The sequence below is a fragment of the Eschrichtius robustus genome, chromosome 4 (assembly GCF_028021215.1).
Source record: "Eschrichtius robustus isolate mEscRob2 chromosome 4, mEscRob2.pri, whole genome shotgun sequence".
Taxonomy (NCBI): Eukaryota; Metazoa; Chordata; class Mammalia; order Artiodactyla; family Eschrichtiidae; genus Eschrichtius; species Eschrichtius robustus.
In genome coordinates this window covers 44,987,527-45,010,140 of record NC_090827.1, presented here as the reverse complement: position 1 = coordinate 45,010,140, position 22,614 = coordinate 44,987,527, and the positions used below count along the sequence as shown (strand labels likewise).

Here is a 22,614-nt window from a genome sequence, read left to right as displayed (position 1 = left end):
TTTCCAAATTTATCTCAATCATTAGTACTGGGTAAATACTATACTTTAAGATCAGCTTAGTTTTATTTTTTCTTAGAAGAATACATACTCTGACTGAGAAAGCAAATTTGTGTGTATGCCTGTGTCAATTAAAAGAAGATGCAATAATATTTCCCTTCAAAATGTAACTGAGGAAAAGTTTATTTTAATCATCCGGGCAGGGTTTTATTTTAGTGATGTCAGGTTCTTGCTGATTTAAAAAGACAGAGAACGTTAAGACAACTAAAAATTTTTTTTCTTTTGAGGTAACATTATATTATCTTCATTTTCAAGCACTGACATTACATCAACTAGCAATAGAACCATTATTTAATTCCCAGAAGTTTGTTAATTTTTTGTTTCTTCTAGCATATTATAGTAACTTGTGCAACATTAACGTGAAAGTTCCCTTATAAGTCGCACTTTTTTTCTACTCTGACAGGCATTCTTGCCATCATCACCAGGAAGGTGGAAGGAAATCACTGGAAATCACTCCATAACACCAGAGACTAAACATCCATTCCACAAATAGTTCTTGAGGGCCTCCTATGTGACAGGCAGTGTGCTAGAAGCTGGGGATACACTGGTGAATAAGACAGACCATAGTAGGCATTTGATAAAAAAATCGTAGAATGAATGAGTGAACTAGCTTTCATTGAAACAGGCCTCTGATTCCAAGCTCTGATAATCATTTATCTGCTTTAAGTTTTACAGATGATGAAACAGCGACTCAGAGAGGTTAAGTAAAGTACTCAAGGCATACAAGTAGTAAGTACTGGTAGCAGGACTTGACCCATGTCTGTCTGACCAGACAGTTCATGCTCTGTGCCCGTTAGACCATATTGCCCAAGAAAATGTAAACATGATAAAGAATTGACCTGTACCTTTTTGGTTTGCTGTTGTCGTTGTTTTGGTCAGTTCTTTTTCTTGAGACTACAGTGTCTCAGACGGGCACTCCCATCCTTAGCCTTTATTTTCACTTACATTTTCACTGTAATATGTGGGTGTGGGTTGGATATTCATGTCTGTGTGAGAGGCATGGTTGATGCAGTGAATAATAACTATGAGTTTCTTTAATTCTACTTCTTGCTAGATTTTTTTATAGAGTTATATACAGCTATACTAACATTTTAAAGTGCCTGATATTACAAAGTAAATTACCATGTTTTCAAAGAGAAGAAATGCATTTACAGAGATCCTGCTCGCTAAAATACTTAAATTTTTAAAAATGTTGTTGTCATTGGTGGAGGAGAAAGGGAGTACTGTTTGTTCAGTTATGTTTTTAGATCAATAGTGCAGGGTTCTTCAAATTAGCTGATCCCCTTATGTAAGTCAAGGGCAGTAAATCAGTGACAGAAAAAACAGAAATTATCTGTCCTGCCCAGCAGCTCTCTGGCAAGAAGGGCAGACTTGCCAGCACTGATTGTCAAGCATTTGTTGTTGATAATTTTACAATTCAAGTCAGGCCCAGTTATAGCACACAAGGCAATTTGTGTTCATCAAATATTTATAGAACACCTATTTTGTGCTAGAGGCCAAGGATACTTTGGTCACCAAGATAGACAAAAGCCCTGTACTCATGAAGTTTTGTGTCTAGAGGGGAAGACAGAAAATAAAAACTACTTATATGTGCTGAACCTAAGACCCTGTGCTGAGCCAGGAAAGGTGAGGCTTTGGGAACAGTAACTTAGGGACCCTAACCTCCTTCCAGGGGAAAAATGACCTGAAAGGAAAAGGCTTTTGGACTTGAAACTTGTGGTTTGAATGACTGTGTGGTTTATATCAGACACCGGCCACATGATAGGTATTTGACAAATATCTGTTGAACTAGTTTGTGAACATAGAATGAGTGAATGATTGAATAAATAAAATGAAATACTGATTCTCTTTGTCTAAGAAGGCATAGGTTTTGAGAACCATATTAAATCATTGTTAGTCTCTGTATGGTTTTTTTTCTTTTTGTTTTTTGTCTTACCCTGAACCACAGTATGAGAACCACTATCCAAGGGGAAATTAATACTGAAGAGTTGGAAGCCAGCTTGGACCAGAGCTTGATGGGCAAACCTGAGACTAATGTGACAGTGACAGCCATAACTGGTTAGCATCTGCAATGGGAAAGCACATTGCAGGGAAGAAGGGTAGGGCTAGCTCTGTCTCTTATGGAAAGTCTCCTTCTATTGACTTGCTTTTCTTACGGAAGCTGATACCATGGCAATAAGGAGAAAAATAGGACATTTTCTCCTTGAACCCAATGCCAATCACAGGAGCTAGAGAAAAGACAGAGATGCTCTTTTGCTTCTGTCACATTAGACTCAAAACCACAAAGGGTGTGACCAACACCAGTTGGAGTGCTGCTCCCTTCTCTTGGAATGACCCCTAAGATGCAGGAGTGGGGCTCCTGCAGTCCTGTTAGTATTGTGATACCCTGACCCTCTAGCCACAGGTGACTGAGTAGGGGTAGATCCCTTACCCAAGCTAGCCCTATCAGCTTCTCTCCCCCAGTTTTATGTTTGCAAAGGAAATAAGCAAAGGAAATAATTAGGTTGATTGGCCTGATGTCACATTCATGGCAGCATTCTAGAGAGAAAGCCTACCAACTTCAGCAGCAGGAGCCACCAAAACTTCCAAACTTGATCATTTGCTTCTTCTGCCAAATCTGAGACACCTGATTGTCCTTTTAAATAGTACCCCCCCCCATTATCTTTTGGTAAGTTAATGGCAGGGGGCTACTATTCAAAAGGTAAGTAAGGGCTTCCCTGGTGGTGCAGTGGTTAAGAATCCTCCTGCCAATGCAGGGGACACGGGTTCGAGCCCTGGTCCGGGAAGATCCCACATGCCGCAGAGTAACTAAGCCTGTGCACCACAACTACTGAGCCTGAGCTCTAGAGCCCACGAGCCACAATTCCTGAAGCCCGGGCGCCTAGAGCCCATGCTCTGCAACAAGAAAAGCCAGCGCAATGAGAAGCCTGCGCACCACAATGAAGAGTAGCCCCCACTCGTCGCAACTAGAGAAAGCCCGCACACAGCAACAAGAGTCATGTACCACAATGCTCACTGCAGCTCTATTTACAATAGCCAGGATATGGAAGCAACCTAAGTGTCCATCAACATTTGAATGGATAAAGAAGATGTGGCACATATATACAATGGAATATTACTCAGCCATAAAAGGAAACGAAATAGAGTTATTTGTAGTGAGATGGATGGACCTAGAATCTGTCATACAGAGTGAAGTAAGTCAGAAAGAGAAAAATAAATACCTTATGCTAACACATATATATGGAATCTAAAAAAAAAGGTTCTGAAGAACCTAGGGGCAGGACAGGAATAAAGACGCAGACGTAGAGAATGGACTTGAGGACACAGAGAGGGGGAAGGGTAAGCTGGGATGAAGTGAGAGAGTGGCATGGACTTATATATACTAACAAATGTAAGATAGCTAGTGGGAAGCAGCCAGCACAGGGAGATCAGCTCGGTGCTTTGTGACCACCTAGAGGGGTGGGATAGGGAGGGTGGGAGGGAGATGCAGGAGGGACGAGATATGGGGATATATGTATATGTACAGCTGATTCACTTTGTTATAAAGCAGAAACTAACACACCATTATAAAGCAATTATATCCCAATAAAGATGTTAAAAACAAAACAAAACAAAAAGCAAACAAAAACAACAACAAAAAAAACAAAGACCCAAAGCAGCCAAAAATAAATAAATAAAATAAATAAATTAAAAAAAAATACCTCTAAAAGGTAAGTTAATTAATGGCTGAGATAGCTTCTGGGGTTTGCTGAACTAATTCAAAGGGAAAGTTAAGATCAAATGTTTGGGAATCAAACTGAGTTTTTAAAAAAAGCATAAATCACACATTGGAAACAGAAGCTGTATTTTCACACAATGCAATAAAGCATTTAAAAGTGATTAAGTATATAGTACCAGTAGTAAAACTCTGTAGAAAATGAAAACTTTTTATTTGGAGTATTTTATAACATTCATTTAAAAAACCTTTCACTATTTAATAAAAATGTCTTGAATTAAATTAACAGTATTTTCTGTAAAATATGCCCAAGATTAGATTAATGACATAACAGACATTTATAATTTTGAGTCTTCTGATCCAAGAATAAGGTATGCATTTTCATTGATTCAAATCTTCTTCTTTATGTCCCTTAAGCTTTTTTTCACATGACTTGCATACTTTTCATTTATTGTTGTTATAAATGAGATTTTCCCCCATTATATGTTTTAACTGCATACATAAAAGCTATTGATTTTTGAAAGAGAATAAAGAGATGTCCTATATTGGTGAGTAAAAAAAAAAAAATAGCTTAACTAATGAAGGGAGACTTTCCTTAATATTTGTACTATTGGTTTCACCCAAACAGACTTAATAATATATATTAATAAAGTATTCACCATGTGTGCTTTTGGGAACAATCCTCCTACGCTTATGAAGAGCAGCAGTGACCCCTACTGCTCAAATAAGGCAGCTCTAGGTGTCAGCCAGGACAGGGATTTTTTTTTTTTTTTTTTAAATTTTTATTGGAGTACAGTTGATTCACAATGTTGTGTTAGTTTCAGGTGTACAACAAAGTGAATCTGTTATAAATATACATATAACCACTCTTTTTAAGATTCTTTTCCCATATAGGCCATTACAGAGTGTTGAGTAGAGTTCCCTGTACTATACAGTAGGTCCTTATTAGTTATCTATTTTATATATAGTAGTGTGTATATGTCAATCCCAATCTTCCAATTTATCCCTCCCCCTTCCCTGGTAACCATAAGTTTATTTTCTACATCTGTAACTCTATTTCTGTTTTGTAGATAAGTTCATTTGTATCCTTCTTTTTTTTTCAGATTTCATATATAAGCGATATCATACGATATTTGTCTTTCTCTGTCTGACTTACTTCACTCAGTATGACAATCCATGTTCCTGCAAATGGCATTATTTTGTTTTTTTATGGCTGAGTAATATTCCACTGTATATATGTACCACATCTTTATCTATGTTGCCATAGATATATTAGAACGTTGCTTACCTTTCTATAATTTTATTGCCCTTTGCTGGTCATGTTCTTTTGTATAGTTATTTCTATCTATAGGTAAGGTATACTCTGATTTATTTTCCCAAGTACATATTTTATAATTATGGCATTTTCTTGCAAGGCCTACCGTCAGTGGCCACTGCTATAGAAAATCAGTTCTTAAGGCTAAACTTACACTCAAATTCAGAGATGACTGTATCTTCATATAGAAGGATGGCCTTAATTTTTGTAATGAATTAAAAATTAATTCCTAAATGAGATGATCAATTCACATTGTTATACTTTTGATAGATTTTTCTCCCTCTCAAAGTATACACAACATGCTCTGTGACAAGATCTGTGGAAACTGACTATGGTTAAAGAACAAGCAGAGCCAGTAAAATGCTTGGCTATTCAAGTTTGCAAATGTCCAGTTCAATCAATTTTCCTTCTTATGTGGAAAAATAGGCAAGACTGATCACAAACTGCAGATTTTACCTGGGTATAAAACAAAATGCCAATCCTTTGGCACCAGTCTGTATACACACAAAAATGGCTTAAGTCTTCAGTTGTGTTTTTCTTCCACCAGCTTTGACAAACTGTACCCTGGCATTGTTGAAGCCACATTCATCATCAGACAACGAGGAAATGGCCAAGAGTTATGCCATTGTTGGGATATTGGAAAAAAAAAAAAAAAAAAAAACTCTGCTGGAGGAAAATAAATTTGAGATTTTGCCATATGCTGTTAAAGGCAAAATCTTTTGCAAAATTTCTCAAATTGAAGCCATTCCGCAATATTCACTCAACAAGCGTTTAATGAACAGTGTAAGTGGAATTGTTTTTAGGCACCAAGACTACATAGACTTCTAAATGCTTCCAGCCAAACTGAGCCAAGGAGCGGAATCAGGCGACAAAAATCACGGAGGCGACCCCCGTAGAAGGCAAGGAGGGGTAAGAGCCTTCGCGCTCTCTCCGGACCTTTCCTAGAACTGACTGCTCAGGTTGTCCGAAAAAAAAAGCATTAAGATTCCAGAGAACAGAGTGAAAACAACCACAGCCCTAAACCAAAATATTTAAGGCTGAGAGTAAGGCAGAAAACGATATTATCTCAAGATTTCTGCAGAAGCGAGTAAAACCTTAACTCCCGCGATTCCGGTAGCTTCCGCTCCGCAGTCCCGAAGCTCCGCCCCACAGGCGGCCCCCGAGGAGAAAGGCCCGCCCTTTGGCCCCAGACTGCCTGCGGGCCACCAGCGCGCGTGCGCAGAGTCTTACGTCACATCCGGCGCCAGGACGCCCGATTCCGGAAGGGGCTGAGTAGTTGTGGCGGCCGTTTCCGTCCTGTTGATTAGTGTTTCTTCCTTGCCGGAGCGACTGGGTAGACCGCGGCGTCATGGTCGAGGTAAAGTGACACTTGGGTGCCCAGGGGCCATCTGTTCTGGATTATTTTTCTTTGGCGGCGGGCGTGGGGGATCGAGGGTGCTGGGAGTCAGGGGAGAGTAGTGGCTGCGAGGGGAGGCTGTTTGGCCGAGGCCGGGTAGTCTTTTAAGGTTTTTAGGGAGGCAGAGAAGCCGGATGAGAGCACAGGTTGGAGGTTCTGTCTGGGCGGGAAGCCTGAGATAATTCCTCCAGTTTTCATTTGGCCCTTGGGCACTTGAGCTGGGCACTGTCCCCTGAGGCGGGGCTTCTGTCGATGTTCGACCAGTGGTACTCGCTGCCTGCTGGGTCGAGTCGGTGATTCTGTGTCTTAAAAAACTGGCGGTCTTCTCTGGTCTTCACTTTTTGTCTTACTAAAGCTCTTCCCCGGGAAAACCTGCCATTCTTGAATTTTTGCATTTTCCATTAGCTTGAACAACTATTAGCAAGCCTTGTTCGTTTTATCTCAGAATTCTTGACTTGTCCAGGCCCACTGCCATCACCTGAATTCAGACCACATCATCTTCCACCAACGCTGATGCATTAGCTCTTAGGTGGTCTCCTTGCTTCTGTTTCTGTCACCCCTCCCCCACCCCCAGTAAACTGATCAGTTTAAAACGTAGGATGTTCGAGCTTTTCTTGCTTAAGACCCTTTAGTGGCTCTGTGTATCTAGAGCAAAAATGCAGACCGTTGCAATGGTATAAAAAAAACTTATCTGGACCTTGTCTATCCTTACAACCTCATCTTGCATCATCAATCCACCCTCTCACTGAACATACACAGCTGTACTGCAGGTTCTGGCATTATTTCGGTTACCGAACGCCTTTGTATTTACATGGCCTTTTCTCTCTGCCTGGATTGTTCTTACCTCTATTTTATGCAAGGCTAACTCCCTCTCTGCTTAGCTGCCACCTCAGAGAGATCTTTCATTACCACCCTAAGGTCTTCCTCTGTCCTCTGTCTCAGCCCCCTGCTTGTTTCCTTCATAGCACTTATTAAAATGTGGAGTTAACTTTGTTTATTTTTATTTGCCTGTTTCCTCTCGAGCACAGGGACCGTGGCTGCCTTTCATCATTCTGTTGTTAGTTTCTGGCACAATACCTGCCACTCAATTAGTAGGAGTTCAGTAAATATTTATTGAGTAAATGGCTAATCTCAGGCATCACTCAGCTGGTATACCTGGGACTCTGGCCCAAGAGGAGCTTCTTCCTCTTCTCTGAACTTGATTCTTATAGCTTGCTACAGATAGCTGTGGTGAGTGGTACAAAGCTTTTTACATATTTAAACATGTAAAGTGTATAACTAATTTGACTTTAATTTAGGTGATGGTATATATAATTTGTAGCTAGACATGTAATTATACTCTTTTATTCTAGGAGGTACAGAAACATTCTGTGCACACACTTGTGTTCAGGTCATTGAAGAGAACCCATGACATGTTTGTGGCTGATAATGGAAAACCTGTGCCTTTGGATGAAGAGAGGTAGGGATAGTTCCTTTTCAATTGCTAGAATATTTCAACTTATATATTGGGGGAAGAGAGCAGGGAGAGGGGAAGGTTTAAAGATTAGTGAGTAATACTAACTCATAGGATATCTATTCAGTAATGAGTGGTGTTTGGGCATAATTTAAGCTGATTTAACTTTATTTTTTTTTTGGCCTTATCTTTTACAGTAAAAGTCCCATTAATTAATTGCATTTTACAAATACCCAGTAATTAGGAGAGTCCCTTTTAGGCGTTATATTTTATAATCAATCACTTTGTATGTGCTTTCAGCTTCCTGCTGCTCTCAGAGCCTTGCTGAGCTGAAATTGTACCTGGCCAGTACCTCTACTCCCATCTTTTCTCGTTAGTATGATGAAGATTTTTGAGTGGTGGCATATTTTTGGTTCTACATCTCCAGCTCCAGTCTGGGATTGCATTATGTGCAGTGTTCCTTCTTTGTCCTTTACCCTTCTTTTAAAATCTACCTAATTCCTCAAACAAGCATTTATATTTAATTTACCAAGTGGACTATCCTTAAAAGTAGCATAATAAGTGCATTTGTTTCTAAAATGCTGAATTAAGTACTTGGATTAGTTTGAACTAATCTTTCTAGGTATATCCAGGAACGGTTACTATAGAAGCTTTTACTGTATTTTTGTATTTAGACATTTGAAGGAAAGTATACTGACTGAGGTTTTTTAAAGTATATATTAGTTTCTATATATTTTAAAATCAGTTAGACCTTTGATAAATCAACATGAAAGTTTTTATATAATTGGTTAACAAACTAAACTGTTACTTGACTTAATGGATGCTATGTGGTAGATTGTGAACAAAAGTGTGGAAATGCACTTGGAAATTTTTAAAAATATTGTTTAACTTTAAAATCTTAATAGTAACTTTTTCTACATGATTAGGCAAACTTAAGCTACTTAAAAACTTGTTTCCTGGCTATCTGTGAATATATTTACATTGGTGAATATATTTAAAGTACTCAAAGATACATTTTTATGTTTATAATTTTTAAATAGTCACAAACGAAAAATGGCAATCAAGCTGCGTAATGAGTATGGTCCTGTGTTGCATATGCCTACTTCAAAAGAAAATCTTAAAGAGAAAGGCCCTCAGAATGCATCAGATTCATATGGACACAAACAATATCCTGCCAATCAAGGTGAGTATGGCATTGTCAGAAATGTCAGGATTTATATGTGAATTTTAAAAATAGAAAAATGAAATGTCTTATTAGTGCTTCTTCTAGAAGGACTTATTAGAACCATACCCTATTTAACAGCTTGATTTCCTCATTGGAGTAGTGAGGGAGATTATTGGTTGGTGGATTTTTCCCTTACAGGAAATTAAAACAGTGGTATAGTGATGGCAGAAATTCTTAGGGTATGGAGATAGTCATAGTGGAGACTAAAGGAAAAATTCCTAACCTGTGGGGAATTTTTCTTTCATCTATCTGTTTTGGCTATAATTCAGAAAGATGATATTAAGTACTAAAATTGTAGTGAATAAAGATAATCCAAGATTCCATAGGAAAACCGTTTGTTTGGAAGATAAACCTGAGTGGATTATTACTTGATAAGATGACCTCTCTACACACCATTGCTATGTAGCAAATGTACAAGCTTTCTTGACATCACATCAGCAAATGATCAAGGAACTACCTGTGTACATGGTCTTCAGAAGGCAAAGCAAAAATGATCAACTTACCTTATTTCTGAGGCTTGGGCTTAGTTGGGAAAATTGAGGTATCCAGTTGATAATTTAATATTATTTAATTCATTAAAAGATGTGATACTTGTATATAAGATAATTTTGCCACAGGTGAATTTTCTCTTTCTCTCTCTCTCTTTTTTTAATAGGACAAGAAGTTGAATATTTGGTGACAGGTACACATCCGTACCCACCAGGACCTGGTAAGTAGCTGTTATATTTGAAAATGTCTTATTGTCACTTATATTTCCATGACTGAGCCAATAATATGATTCCCATTGCCTGTAAAATATAAGGTAAGCTCAATAACCAGGCATCCAGGCATAGCTTTTTAGATGATGACTAAGTTTCACATGCATTCATTCAGCAAACGTTCTTAAGCACCTATTTTTTTTCAGGCACTGTGCTAAGAATTCAAAGACAATAAGACTGCTCCAGGCTAAGACAAGCTTATTACTTGGAAGTTTAGTCGGACACATAAATATCACTAAGCTTATAAAAGTGTTAGAAGTGTTAGTATAGAAGCAGGTATGATAGAAACATATCCTGGGTGTGTTGTATGTGAAGAGGAATTAGCACACAAATGGAGTGGCCAGTATAACAGGGTGGAGGACAAAAAACTTAGAATATTCAGGTTCTAGTAATTTTAGAGGACGGAATTCACCATATTCAAAGTGTAGATGAATTGGTGCTTCTTGTTGTAGGAATTTACATTTATCCTTCGACACATTCTGTTAGTGTTTGGGGAACTGCTTAATTTTTATATTTGAAGGTAATATCCCAAGATAATAGAAATTTAACTTTACTGTTTTCGGCTATGTTAATATTAAGCTGTTTTGATTAAATATATGAGATGAATTTGAGATATGTGTTGTTGGGCAATATTTATTGTAAAAGAATTAGAAACAAAAGACCTACAAAATGTAATAAAAATTTTTGTAATATCACCACCTGGAGATAATCACCATTACCTTTTTGTTATGTATTCCTCCACTATTTTACTGTAAATGCATGTAAATGGAAGCAAAGATAGATACTAAAAGGAGTTGATTTTTTTAATTTCAACAGGGGTTGCTTTGACAGCGGACACTAAGATCCAAAGAATGCCAAGTGAATCAGCTGCACAGTCCTTAGCTGTGGCATTACCTACTTCTCAAGCCAGGTAGGAGATATTATGCTTCTAAATAACAAAGATTTTGAAAGCATAGTTTACTGTTCACATTTTTTCTCATTTTTAAATTTGTTTCTTTGTAGTTACGTATTATATGACATTTTCCTTTACCAGTGCTTACAAAAACTTAAAATATAGTCAGGCTGCAGAACACGTGACTGGAGACATTAATTACTTAGAATATGGTGTTTCTTTTGCCTCAGGGTCGATGCAAACCGTAGTGCACCTGCTGGAGGTGAATACCGACACCCTGGGGCTTCTGACCGGTCACAGCCTGCAGGGGCGGTAAGTTTGTCTGTGTCAAATCACATCACACTGTGGGTTTCTAACTTTAACATGTTGCCTATTTCCCTTTATTCCAAGATTCTTACCTTAAATATTAAATAAATGAACATTTTCCTTGGACTTGTTCAAGTAAGTAGCAGCCTGAGCTAGTTGCTAATATTTCATAGCCCTAAAATTTAAGTTGCTAGTGAATTGACAAAATAAAGTTCTGTTAATTCTGTGTCTGCTTGCACGTTGGACATAACATTTATTTTGTTGAAGATAATGTGATGTTGCTCTTTATTACCCACTATTAAAAATGCAAGCACGGTTATTCTGAAGCTTGTATTAGTACGTGTTAGATACGAAAGTGTTTTTTTATTAAACTCTCAGTTGCTTTGTACGGTTAGAGTTGAGTGCTATTAGTATTGTAATATTCACAGGCTATACAACTAATATCTTATAAATGAGCATTTAGAAATATTTGTAAGTAAACGGCAGCTACTGTTTTATTGGTGAAAGTAGTTATAGAAAGAATAACTGAAAATATGCAGTTTGCTTTATTGTGCTGTTACTTGAAGTAAGTGCAGTCTTTACTTCCTCAGTTTATTATGCAGTTGCTTTGTGAAGTGAATGAATTTGTAGTCTTCCTACCAGGGTCTTTAGCCTCCATTCACAACATCTGCCCAGGCTTTCTGCGTCCTTACGATATAACATAAGCTTCTTGAGGGCAGTAACTTTACAGGCTTCAGTGTTTTTTGGATGGATGGATGGGTGGATGCTAGCAGTAGATGGTTATATCAGCTAGTATACCCTTTAAGACAGTATTGAAATACTTTTGTGGGAGATAAATAGAAGGAACTTTCAGTCTCTCCTTTGTAGTATGAAATCAATAATGTTAAAATATGACAAAAGCAACGGCATTAATGCACATATATTTACTTAAATAATAATGGGAGCTTACATTTAGCATTTACTACTCTGTTACAGTCTTCATAATAACTGTATGAGGTAGTTGCTGTTATTTCCATTTTACTAATGAGGCACAGAGGTTACATAATTTATACCCAAGGTCATTAGGTAGTAATGGACAGAGTTGGGTTTTGAACCCGTGCACAGTGATATGTGCTCTCAATGTTAAGGTTCTTCCTCTGAGATTTTTTAATTGTTTTTTAAAGTTAAAATTAACATATGGAAAATACAGTTCTGATGGGAAGTCTTAGACTCATTTTCTAAGTATGCAGATATTTTTCAGATATCTTTTTTTCTTTACTTAAGGAAAAAAACTTTCCGCCTTTGACTTTACATTTTTGAATTGATAACATGAAACCTTAGGTAAGATATCGTTAATAATAATCTAATCTATTCTATATCTAGGTTGTTATGGACGGTGGCAATGCCAAGAACTCCGCACTAATGGCTAAAAAAGCCCCTACAATGCCGAAACCTCAGTGGCACCCACCGTGGAAACTCTACAGAGTGAGTGAATCTGTATATTATTCCACTACGTGAAACATGATCGCTGCTTTCCAGTTAAACAAGAGCCGAGGAATGGAATAAGAAGGAAACAGAGTGAATATGAGAGCTGGTAGAGTGATCTGAGGTGGGGTGGAGTGAGGGGCTTAGACAGTATCCTAAAAGATACCTTGGGAAGGAGACTTCATTAAATGGAAGCTATACTTGTATTTTGTATAAAATACAGTATAAAATATTGATAGAAGGCTACTAAATGGAAAGCAGACAGAATAAATTTAGGAAAGTGTTCGAGGTGTTCTATGTGAAGTCCAAGGAGAAAATCCATACATCAGGACATTTCTATGGCCCTACCAATTATCTTTTTAATTATAGTAAATTGAAATGATTCAAAATGTACCAAATCTAAAATAAAATGTAAATAGTAGGAAACGTACAGCTAGACAAATTATCATACCTTAGGATAGACTTTCTTTTGGTTTATAGATCTAATAAATCTTAATAGATATATAAATTTGGGTAACCACTACCACAATCTGGATAATAGAAGTTCCATTTATTCAAAAACACCCCTGTGCTATTTTCTTACAATCGTACCCTTTCTCACCTCTGCCAACCATTCATCTTTTTTCGATCACTGTAGTTGTGCTTTTCAATTGTACCATATTTAACATAAGTGTGATGAGTTGAAATTGAATAAACTTTAGCTTCTGTGTAGTGAGCCTGCTCATTCTGCCTTTTTAAATGCAGGTGATCAGTGGGCATCTTGGCTGGGTTCGATGTATTGCTGTGGAACCTGGAAACCAGTGGTTTGTTACTGGATCTGCTGACAGAACTATAAAGGTAATAAGGAAGCAAGAAAAAAGTAAACATGATTTTGTGTTTGCCATGTAATTTTAATGTTTTATTTCCTCTCGTGGGAATTGCTGTTCCAGTTCTCTGATTTCTTAGACCTGAGTGTGGAGTAAAATGTATTATCTATACCAGTTAAAAGTACCGAATAGGGCTTCCCTGGTGGTGCATTGGTTAAGAATCCTCCTGCCAATGCAGGGGACATGGATTCGAGCCCTGGTCCGGTAAGATCCCATGTGCTGCGGAGCAACTAAGTCCGTGTGCCACAACTACTGAGCCTGCGCTCTAGAGCCTGCAATCCACAACTACTGAAGCCCATGTGCCTAGAGCCCATGCTCTGCAATAAGAGAAGCCACTGCAATGAGAAGCCTGCGCACCGCAACGAAGAGTAGCCCCTGCTCACCGCAACTAGAGAAAGCCGGCGTGCAGCAATGAAGACTCAACGCAGCCAAAAATAAGTAAAATAAATAAATTAAAAAAAAATAAAAGTCCCAAATAAATATCTGTTTGAAAAGTGGTATTTAAGCAACAGGTTTTTTCCAAACAGTACATGCTGACTATTTACAACTAATTCCTTCATATTTTTTTCTCCTTCTGGTTACAAAATTAAAGCATGCTTATGTATAAAAAATGTGGAAAATGTAAAGGAGTATAAAAGAATACAGACCCAGGACTTCCGTGGTGGCGCAGTGGTTAAGAGTCCGCTTGCCATTGCAGGGGCCCTGGGTTCGAGCCCTGGTCCGGGAAGATCCCACATGCCGCGGAGCAGCTAAGCCCCCGCGCTTCAACAAAGAGTAGCCCCCACTCTCTGCAACTAGAGAAAGCCTGCATGCAGCAATGAAGACCCAATGCAGCCAATGTTTCTTTTTAACATTTATTGCTGTGTATGTGTATCTGCATTTTCTTCTGAGTTTTTTTCCTGTGTATATAAATGTGTATCTTTAAAAAATCATGTTTGATAATGTACTTTTGTTCCCAGCTTTTTTTCAGTTAATATTGTGTCAAAGGCATATTCTTATCAAAAACTGAACATCTTTTTTTTAAATTTATTTTAAGTATAGTTGATTTACAATATGTTAATTGCTGCTGTACAGCAAAGTGATTCAGTTATGCATATATATACATTCTTTTTCATATTCTTTTCCATTATGGTTTATCACAGGTTATTGAATATAGTTCCCTGTGCTATACAGTAGGACCTTGTTACATATTCATTCTATATATTATGGTTTGCATCTGCTGATCCAAAACTCCCAATCTATTACTCTCCTGAACATTTTTTTAAATGGTTCCATAGTATTATATCATTTAGATATTCTATAATCTATTTTCCTTTTGTTAGGCATTAAAGTTTTTTAGTTTCCTGATTTTTCACTAACATAAGTAATGCTGTAATTAATATGTGCCTAAAGCTTTTTCTGTATTTTAAAGTGTTTTGTTATGATAGTTTCCCAGAAAAAAGTATTAAAGGTCAGACATTCTTGAAGTTGACACCCAAAGTTAAAAATTTTTTTCCAAAATGGATGAATTGATACTTGCAGCATGCGAGAGGATACTTTTCAACACATTGCTTGTGCTTTTTAAAAAATATCTACTATTGTGATAAGCAGAAGTGAATATCTAATCTTTCAAAAACTGTATATAAAATTTATAGTGATGTTGAAGTTTTTGATACCTTTATTTGCTACTTTTAGGTTTTTTTTTTTTTTTTTTAAGTTGATGCCATCCTTGACTAATTTAATACCTCAGTATTCATACTTTTACTATCAGTGATATCCTTTATATATTAAGAATATTAACTTTTTGTCATCTATGCAAACATTTTCCCAGTTTGATCATGCCCTTTAATTCTCTTTTCCCTGATTTTATTTTTGGTGATGGGGTCATTTTGCAAACTTTTATATTTTTATGTGTTTTTATCTTTCACTTTTTGAAGACAATTTTAACATCAAGATTCTAAAAATTTGCTTTGGAATAATAAACAAGAAGAAAAATTAAATATTTTTTGATTGCAGATCTGGGACTTGGCTAGTGGCAAGTTAAAACTGTCATTAACTGGGCACATCAGTACAGTGCGTGGTGTGATAGTGAGCACGAGAAGCCCGTACCTGTTCTCCTGTGGAGAAGACAAACAAGTCAAATGCTGGGATCTTGAGTATAATAAGGTAAGCGTGGAGTTAAGGATTGGAGACATTATGAGCCCCTGTTTATCTTCCTAATTGTAGAAATTTTAACTTTCTTTCTTTATTTTTTAGGTTATAAGGCACTATCATGGACATCTGAGTGCAGTGTATGGTTTAGATCTGCACCCAACAATCGATGTGCTGGTGACGTGTAGCCGAGACTCAACTGCACGGGTAAATGGAATAGAGCTGATCTGTACATATATTGCATCTTACAGTATGCTTATTTGGTCCTAAAGTCATGTATTTTTTGATAGAGAATTTAAAGATAGTTGCCTAGACCCATCAATACCCTACCTAGTCTTCATCTTCTGAGTTCTGTGGCCCCACTATGTCTATAATTGGGAGGCCCCGCCCCTGACATGTGACCTCTCACATGCCAGTGTATCACCACAGCTGTGGTCCATTAGCTGTTTCATCTAGTAGCCCCATTATATCCATCCTAGTCAGTAGGTCCCCTGATCTTTTAGCTTTTTTCCCCATTGGCTGCCTCCTGTCTACATTCCCCAGCCAACTTACAGGTGATTATTTCATTTACTCACTTTCTTCATTATATTCAAGGCAGGCACACAAAGTTGTCGAGTAGATTCCCAGGCTTGTATTGATCTAGTTACCTGCCTGAGATATGAATACCTGTTCTCTTTGATAGTATGTGTGTTGTGTTTTGATAGATTTGGGATGTGAGAACTAAAGCCAGTGTACACACGTTATCTGGACATACTAATGCGGTGGCTACAGTGAGGTGTCAAGCTGCAGAACCACAAATTATTACTGGTACGATACTTTTCAAGTTTACAGTATAGTCATATCAGAGTGCATTATGATTATATACTTTTCATATTTACTATGACTCTTGCTTTGTGTTGTATATACAGTGTTTCTGTGTGCACTTGAAATTTTTTGTGGTAACATTTCATCCCATTGTTTTTATCTCATACTTTTTACATATCATAGAATCTTTGTATCAGGTAATGTCTGACTAGAAATTAGTGCTATTAGATACAACTAAGCATTGTTTTATAGTATCAAAATTACCAGTCTAGGAAATTAAAGTTAGAAGACAAAATACTCTCAGACTTTCAGAGCTGGGTTGAGTCTTGTTTTGCTTAAAATATGGTTAATAACATTGAATCTTCAAGACTAGAAAATAATTCCTTCCCGTGTATTTTATTAACTAAATGATTATTAGAGTTTTTTCCTTCCTCTCCACTAGGGGATGACATCATGTATTTGTTTTATTTGTTATTCACATTTGTTCTAGTTATTCAGATGACAGTGCAACAAGCGTTTATTACATTTTTTTAAGAATAAAACTTAAAATCAACCAAATATTTTGGAACTATAGAAAACAATTAGCCAAGGGTTAATTTGACTTTTATTTCATATATGTCTGTGGAGGAATGCTTCCAATTTTATTATATTTAACTTTCACATTCTTTTTTTCTGATCTGTGTGTATCTTGGGGATGTGTGTGTATTTTCCTTACAGGAAGCCATGACACTACAATACGATTATGGGATTTGGTGGCTGGAAAAACAAGAGTCACATTAACAAATCACAAAAAATCAGTCAGGGCTGTGGTTTTACATCCAAGACAGTAAGTGTATTTTCCTAAGTAGCTTCTCTTCTTTCTTCAGTTCTTAGTATAATACAGAAATATCAACATGAATGCTACTTTGGTAGTCATTTAGCCACTGTCATTTTTGCACCTGTGCCACATATGAACATGCATTTCTCTTATTTTCCTTGTGTAGTATTTTGCTTCATGGCCTCTATAAAACAAGGAAAGCTTTCTACATGGTGAAAATGATGTCAAATGAGATAATACGAATAAATCATGGTTAAAAATTGCATGTCATAATTGAAGCTAATAGTAGCTATATTTAATGTTTTGGACATAAATATTATTAGACACTGAGCTATACATAGAATAGTTAATTCTTAAGGAGGAAGTTAATATAATAGGAAAAAATAGTAGTAATCATGAACGTTATAGTTAGAGTATCCCGAGAGATGGAGCATAATATCACAACCTGTTGTCTATGAAACTATATCACCTGGCACTTTCCTGGTCACAGTCATATCTTGCCTCTCCTCCTCTCTTTCCCACTCTGCCTTAGCTTTATTTTCACTCTTGTCCTTCCTCCCTTTCGCTGTCTTCCTCATTCCCTTTATTCCTCCTCCTCCCTTTCTCTCTTCCTCTTGCCTCTATTTCTTTCGTTTTCTCCCTTTCTTCTTGTTCTCTCTCTCCTCTCTCTCTCTGGCTTTCTTTCTTGCTTTCTTGAAAATAGTTACATCACCCCTTGCCCTTTATGTGAGTTTAGGGTTTTGTATGTTTATTGCTTTAGCTCAGTGTAGAGCATCAGGGAAATGAGAGGAAAGTAAAACTTCAACCTAGGACTTAACGTACATTTAAAATAATTTAAAAATCTGATTTAACTTGGAACAAATATCTTGATACTCTTATCTCTTGGTATGATGATAATATTTTGCTAAAACTGCATAGATCCTGACCACACATGCAAAATAAAACCATAATCAGATTTTTAAAAATCCACCATTGTATTTAACTTGGTTTACTTTATCATTAATTCTTTATCTTATTTCAGTTACACATTTGCCTCTGGTTCTCCAGATAACATAAAACAGTGGAAATTCCCCGATGGAAGTTTCATTCAAAATCTTTCTGGTCACAATGCTATTATTAATACACTGACAGTAAATTCTGATGGAGTGCTTGTATCTGGAGGTAAAATGAGATTTTTATGATAAATATGTTTTAGTCTGTCTTTTTTTTCTTTTAGTGAGTAAAATTTCTAAGTCATCACACCTAAGTATTATAGCAGAACTTGCTTGTTTTAACGTGTGTTTGAATGTTCACGTGTGTTCATGCATATTCATAATGCACGTAGCATATTTCATAGTTTAGCTCTCTTTTAAGTTCCCACATTGATAAATCTAAGTTAAGGGTTTATGCCAGAAATTGCCTAAAGTTTGGTTGTGTGTTCTGGAGTTGAATGTTGTTTTGTGGTGCTTTTTGAGATCTATAATAAATGCTGAATTAAGTACGAATGAAAGTAGACAAACTGATATTAAGAGGAGCTTGAGTACCTGCATCTTATGTATCTTTGTAGCAGTGACTGCAGTTACTACTGTGGTGCTTAATAAACATTTGTCAAGCTGAATTGTTGAGAGGAGACCAGGTTTAACTATATCTTTCCCTTTAAGCTGACAATGGCACTATGCATCTTTGGGACTGGAGAACTGGCTACAATTTCCAGAGAGTTCATGCAGCAGTGCAGCCTGGGTCTTTGGACAGTGAGTCAGGAATATTTGCTTGTGCTTTTGATCAGTCTGAAAGTCGGTTATTAACAGCTGAAGCTGATAAAACCATTAAAGTGTACAGAGAGGATGATACAGCGGTAAGTTCTCTGTTTCATATACATTGTAAAGTATAATAAAATAAATCAGCCGTGCCAATTTTGCAAGCGTTTTCTCATTTTAAAGTTACTGAAATTATCAGAAGGGAAAGTAATCTTCATAATATTAAAGTATTTGTCATCTTGAATAGTGTCTGCTCATAGATTTCTTTATTGGTTTCATTGATGACAGCAAATCCATAGTTTTGATTTTATCTCAACGTTCCTTATTAGAGTTATTGGGAAAATCTTACACTAAGAATCACAGCAAATAAGTTGATTACTATGCAAATTAATTCTAGAATCATAAGCTTTGGTGTTATTAGAATGTCTAAATAACAATTTTATTTAAAAGGAAAAACCATAAACTGAATTTGTAGCGAAAGCATTCATCCTTTATTAGATTCAGATAATGCCAAAAGTTTGTCACTTATCTTAAAATTGTTAAAGAACTGCTAAATATATAATGCCAAGTAATATAATTTTGAATAAGTGCCTTATTTTTGTTAGAAAGGAGCCTATTAAATATGAAGCAGACCAGAAATACTTTGTTTTAACTTACTCACTTTTCTATTTTTAGACAGAAGAAACTCATCCAGTCAGCTGGAAGCCAGAAATTATCAAGAGAAAAAGATTTTAATGTGGCATTGTCTTCATGGTGGTTCCAGTTTTGTTTTTTGTTTCTTTTTTAGCTTGGTGTTGATGAGAATATCCAGTCACTTGTGCTCTGGCTAGGAATATAAAGCAAAAACTCACATGCTTGAATCATTGCTTTTTCATATTTTACAATGAAGAGGACCCTCTCCCCATGTTTTTATTTCTAAAATAAACAGTTTGAGATCCTAGGAGGTAAGATGCAGATATCAAGCATATGTGGGTTTGTTGAACATAACTATCCTAAAGATAGAATGATTTATCACTTTTATTAAAACACACTTTTTTTTTTTTTAACTTACAGAACTGCTTACTGTAGTAGGACATGTTTTGAGGGGAGCAGTCTTTCTTTTTAATCCTTTAAAAACTGGTATCTGTGACTGATAATTTGGGATTAAAGGATTTGAAGCGTTAACTTCTGTATGTTTATTCCACAGACAGTTTTTGAGTGCATGTTCTGTAAAGTTCTGCACTAGATACTGTTCAGAAAGTAGACAGGTGAGATGTGTCTGTCTTTTAAGATAGGGGTCCCCAACCCCTGGGCCACGAACCGGTACCGGTCCATGGCCTGTTAGGGACCAGGCCGCACAGCAGGAGGTGAGTGGCGAGCAAGTGAGTGAAGCTTCATGTGTATTTACAGCCACTCCCTGTCACTAGCGTTACCGCCTGAGCTCCACCTCCTGTCAGATCAGCGGCGGCATTAGATTCTCATAGGAGCGCGAACTCTACCGTGAACTGCACATACAAGGGATCTAGGTCGCACGCTATGAGAATCTAATGCCTGATGATCTGATGTGGAGCTGAGGCGGTGATGCTAGAGCTGGGGAGCGGCTGCAAATACAGATTATCGTTAGCGGAGAGGTTTGACTGCACAGAGACCATAATAAATTAATTGCTTGCAGACTCATATCAAGACCCTATCAGTGAGTGGCAAGTGAAAACAGGATCAGGGTTCCCACTGATTCTGCATTATGGTGACTTGTATAATTATTATATATTACAATGTAGTAATAATAGAAATAAAGTACACAAAAAATGTAATGCGCTTGAATCATCCCAAAACTATCCCTCTGACCCCATCCTCAGTCCATGGAAAAATTGTCTTCCTTGAAACTGGTCCCTGGTGCCAAAAAGGTTGGGGACTGCTGCTTTAAGACTTCCACTTTAGTAGCTTATTACAGAAATGCTGTCATAGAGGTACTAGCGAAAAGCCAGGATAACATAGAGGAAAAGCCCATTTATTTTCCCTGAGGAGGATTATGGAAGACTTCTTAAGAGTCAGCGGTGTTTGAGCTGAGCCTTGAAAGAGGTCAGAGAAGAAAAAGGGTACTCTAAGATGAGATGTGAAGTGACAGACCAGACATGTGAGAGGTGTGTGTCCCAGGAGTACAGAGTTGTCTGCTGTAGTTGAATGAGAACAGCTGGTGGTGGCAGGGAAAGCTTGTGTTTTGAGTTTCAATTGTATTCCACAAGCAGTAGGTTACCAGTATAGGTATCAAACCCTGGAGAAATAACTGGAGATACCAATGGACGTATTTGAAGCTATAGCAAGGGCTGCAGTCTCTTGTGAAGACTTCATAGAAAAGTGTTATTTAAGTTTCTGATGCCTGTGCCTCTTTCTGGCATATACCGAGTTTTACAAACCCTTTCCTTAGGATCCTGATTCCCTATCAGGCAAGAAAATTTGTCACACTTCACTTTCTATAGTTAGAAAACAAAATTACAGGAACAATCAATTTAAAATTTGTTTCAAATTAAGAAATAATACCATAATTTTGAATAAGCATTTCCAAATATACGTATCCCATCTTGCATGCTGAAGGTGGGAGTGTAGTTGTTACAACCTTTAGGAGGGTAGTTTTCCAGAGTATACTGAAGACGCTTGGAATCTTTGGCTAACTCCTCATTAGAAATGAAATCACTAGGAAACTGCCTAATGGGAATAATCTGACAACTGTACACAGCAAATTTATTTCACCTTTGTCTTTAATTAAAACTAGCCCATATGTCCTAACAATAAAGGACTGGTATAATAGATTATGGTATCTTCATGCAGTTTCTCTCCATTAAGAGTAAGAAATATCTCTGGAATAATAAGATGTCCAGATTTTACCCTTATGTAAAAAAGGAAGCTGTGCAAGCTTTCTTTTTTTTTTTGGTAGAGTAACTTGTTAATGCTCTAAAAAATACTGGAGAAGTAATGCCACATTGTTATCAGTGGCTTTGTGAGAGTGGGGTTATGGGAGAACTTTCATGATTGGCTTTATATATTTCTATAATGTTTTAATTTTCTATAAGCATGTATTTGTAAACTTAAATAAAGAAAAAAACCCCACTAGACTTGCATCCCTGGGAGATTCTAATATGCCTTCTAAAAGAAGAAAAATCATAGAGGTGAGTACTATCCCAAAGCCTAGTCCAAAGGCCAAGGAGAAATTACTAGCACAAGGTGGTGAGAATGTTGGCCCCTGTTATCCTGCCTAGCAGAACTTCAACTATTAACGTTTGTTAGACACAAGTATCAAATTCTGAAGAGCGTGAAAAAATCCATTTCCCTGCTTCATGCTGTCCTGTATTATGGTGTTCTTGAATCCTCTTGCAAAAAGTTCATCCACCATATATGGTCATGAACCCCATGAAATTTTAAGCAGAATTTCATGCATGTGCCTTTTTTAAATTTACTTGGCAGAACCCCAACCTAAATTTCCTACTCTGCCTATGCCTTGGGTACACTCAAGCTGTAAAATAATGTTAGAGAAAGACAGCTGTGCTAACTGGACTCATTTTTGGTTTATGAGCACACACCTCAGGTAAGCCATCAACAGTGACCACACACATTTCCACAGTTACTCCTGCCTCCTGTTAACAAAGGGTGAACTACCCACCTAAGAACAACTTTGCTGAGTATGTGTACAATCGTTGCCTTATACT

The 22,614-nt window shown here is 37.1% G+C and overlaps 1 protein-coding gene across 2 annotated transcripts; it reads left to right on the top strand.

Moving 5' to 3' along the window:
* Positions 1–6,338: 6,338 nt before the first annotated feature.
* PLRG1 (pleiotropic regulator 1) lies at positions 6,339–20,098 on the top strand. 2 transcript variants are annotated; one of them, XM_068542654.1, is made up of 15 exons: positions 6,339–6,444; positions 7,836–7,942; positions 8,977–9,119; positions 9,817–9,870; positions 10,736–10,829; positions 11,042–11,123; positions 12,480–12,581; positions 13,326–13,418; positions 15,443–15,592; positions 15,683–15,784; positions 16,282–16,384; positions 17,099–17,207; positions 18,220–18,359; positions 18,839–19,032; positions 19,610–20,098. In XM_068542654.1, the coding sequence occupies exons 1-15, from the start codon at positions 6,436–6,438 to the stop codon at positions 19,667–19,669; spliced, it is 1,542 nt and encodes a 513-aa protein (XP_068398755.1). In that variant the 5' UTR covers positions 6,339–6,435; the 3' UTR covers positions 19,670–20,098. The 2 variants fall into 2 exon arrangements, with proteins under 2 accessions (XP_068398755.1, XP_068398756.1); XM_068542655.1 differs by lacking the exon at positions 6,339–6,444 and adding an exon at positions 8,237–8,308.
* The last annotated feature ends 2,516 nt before the right edge of the window (positions 20,099–22,614 follow it).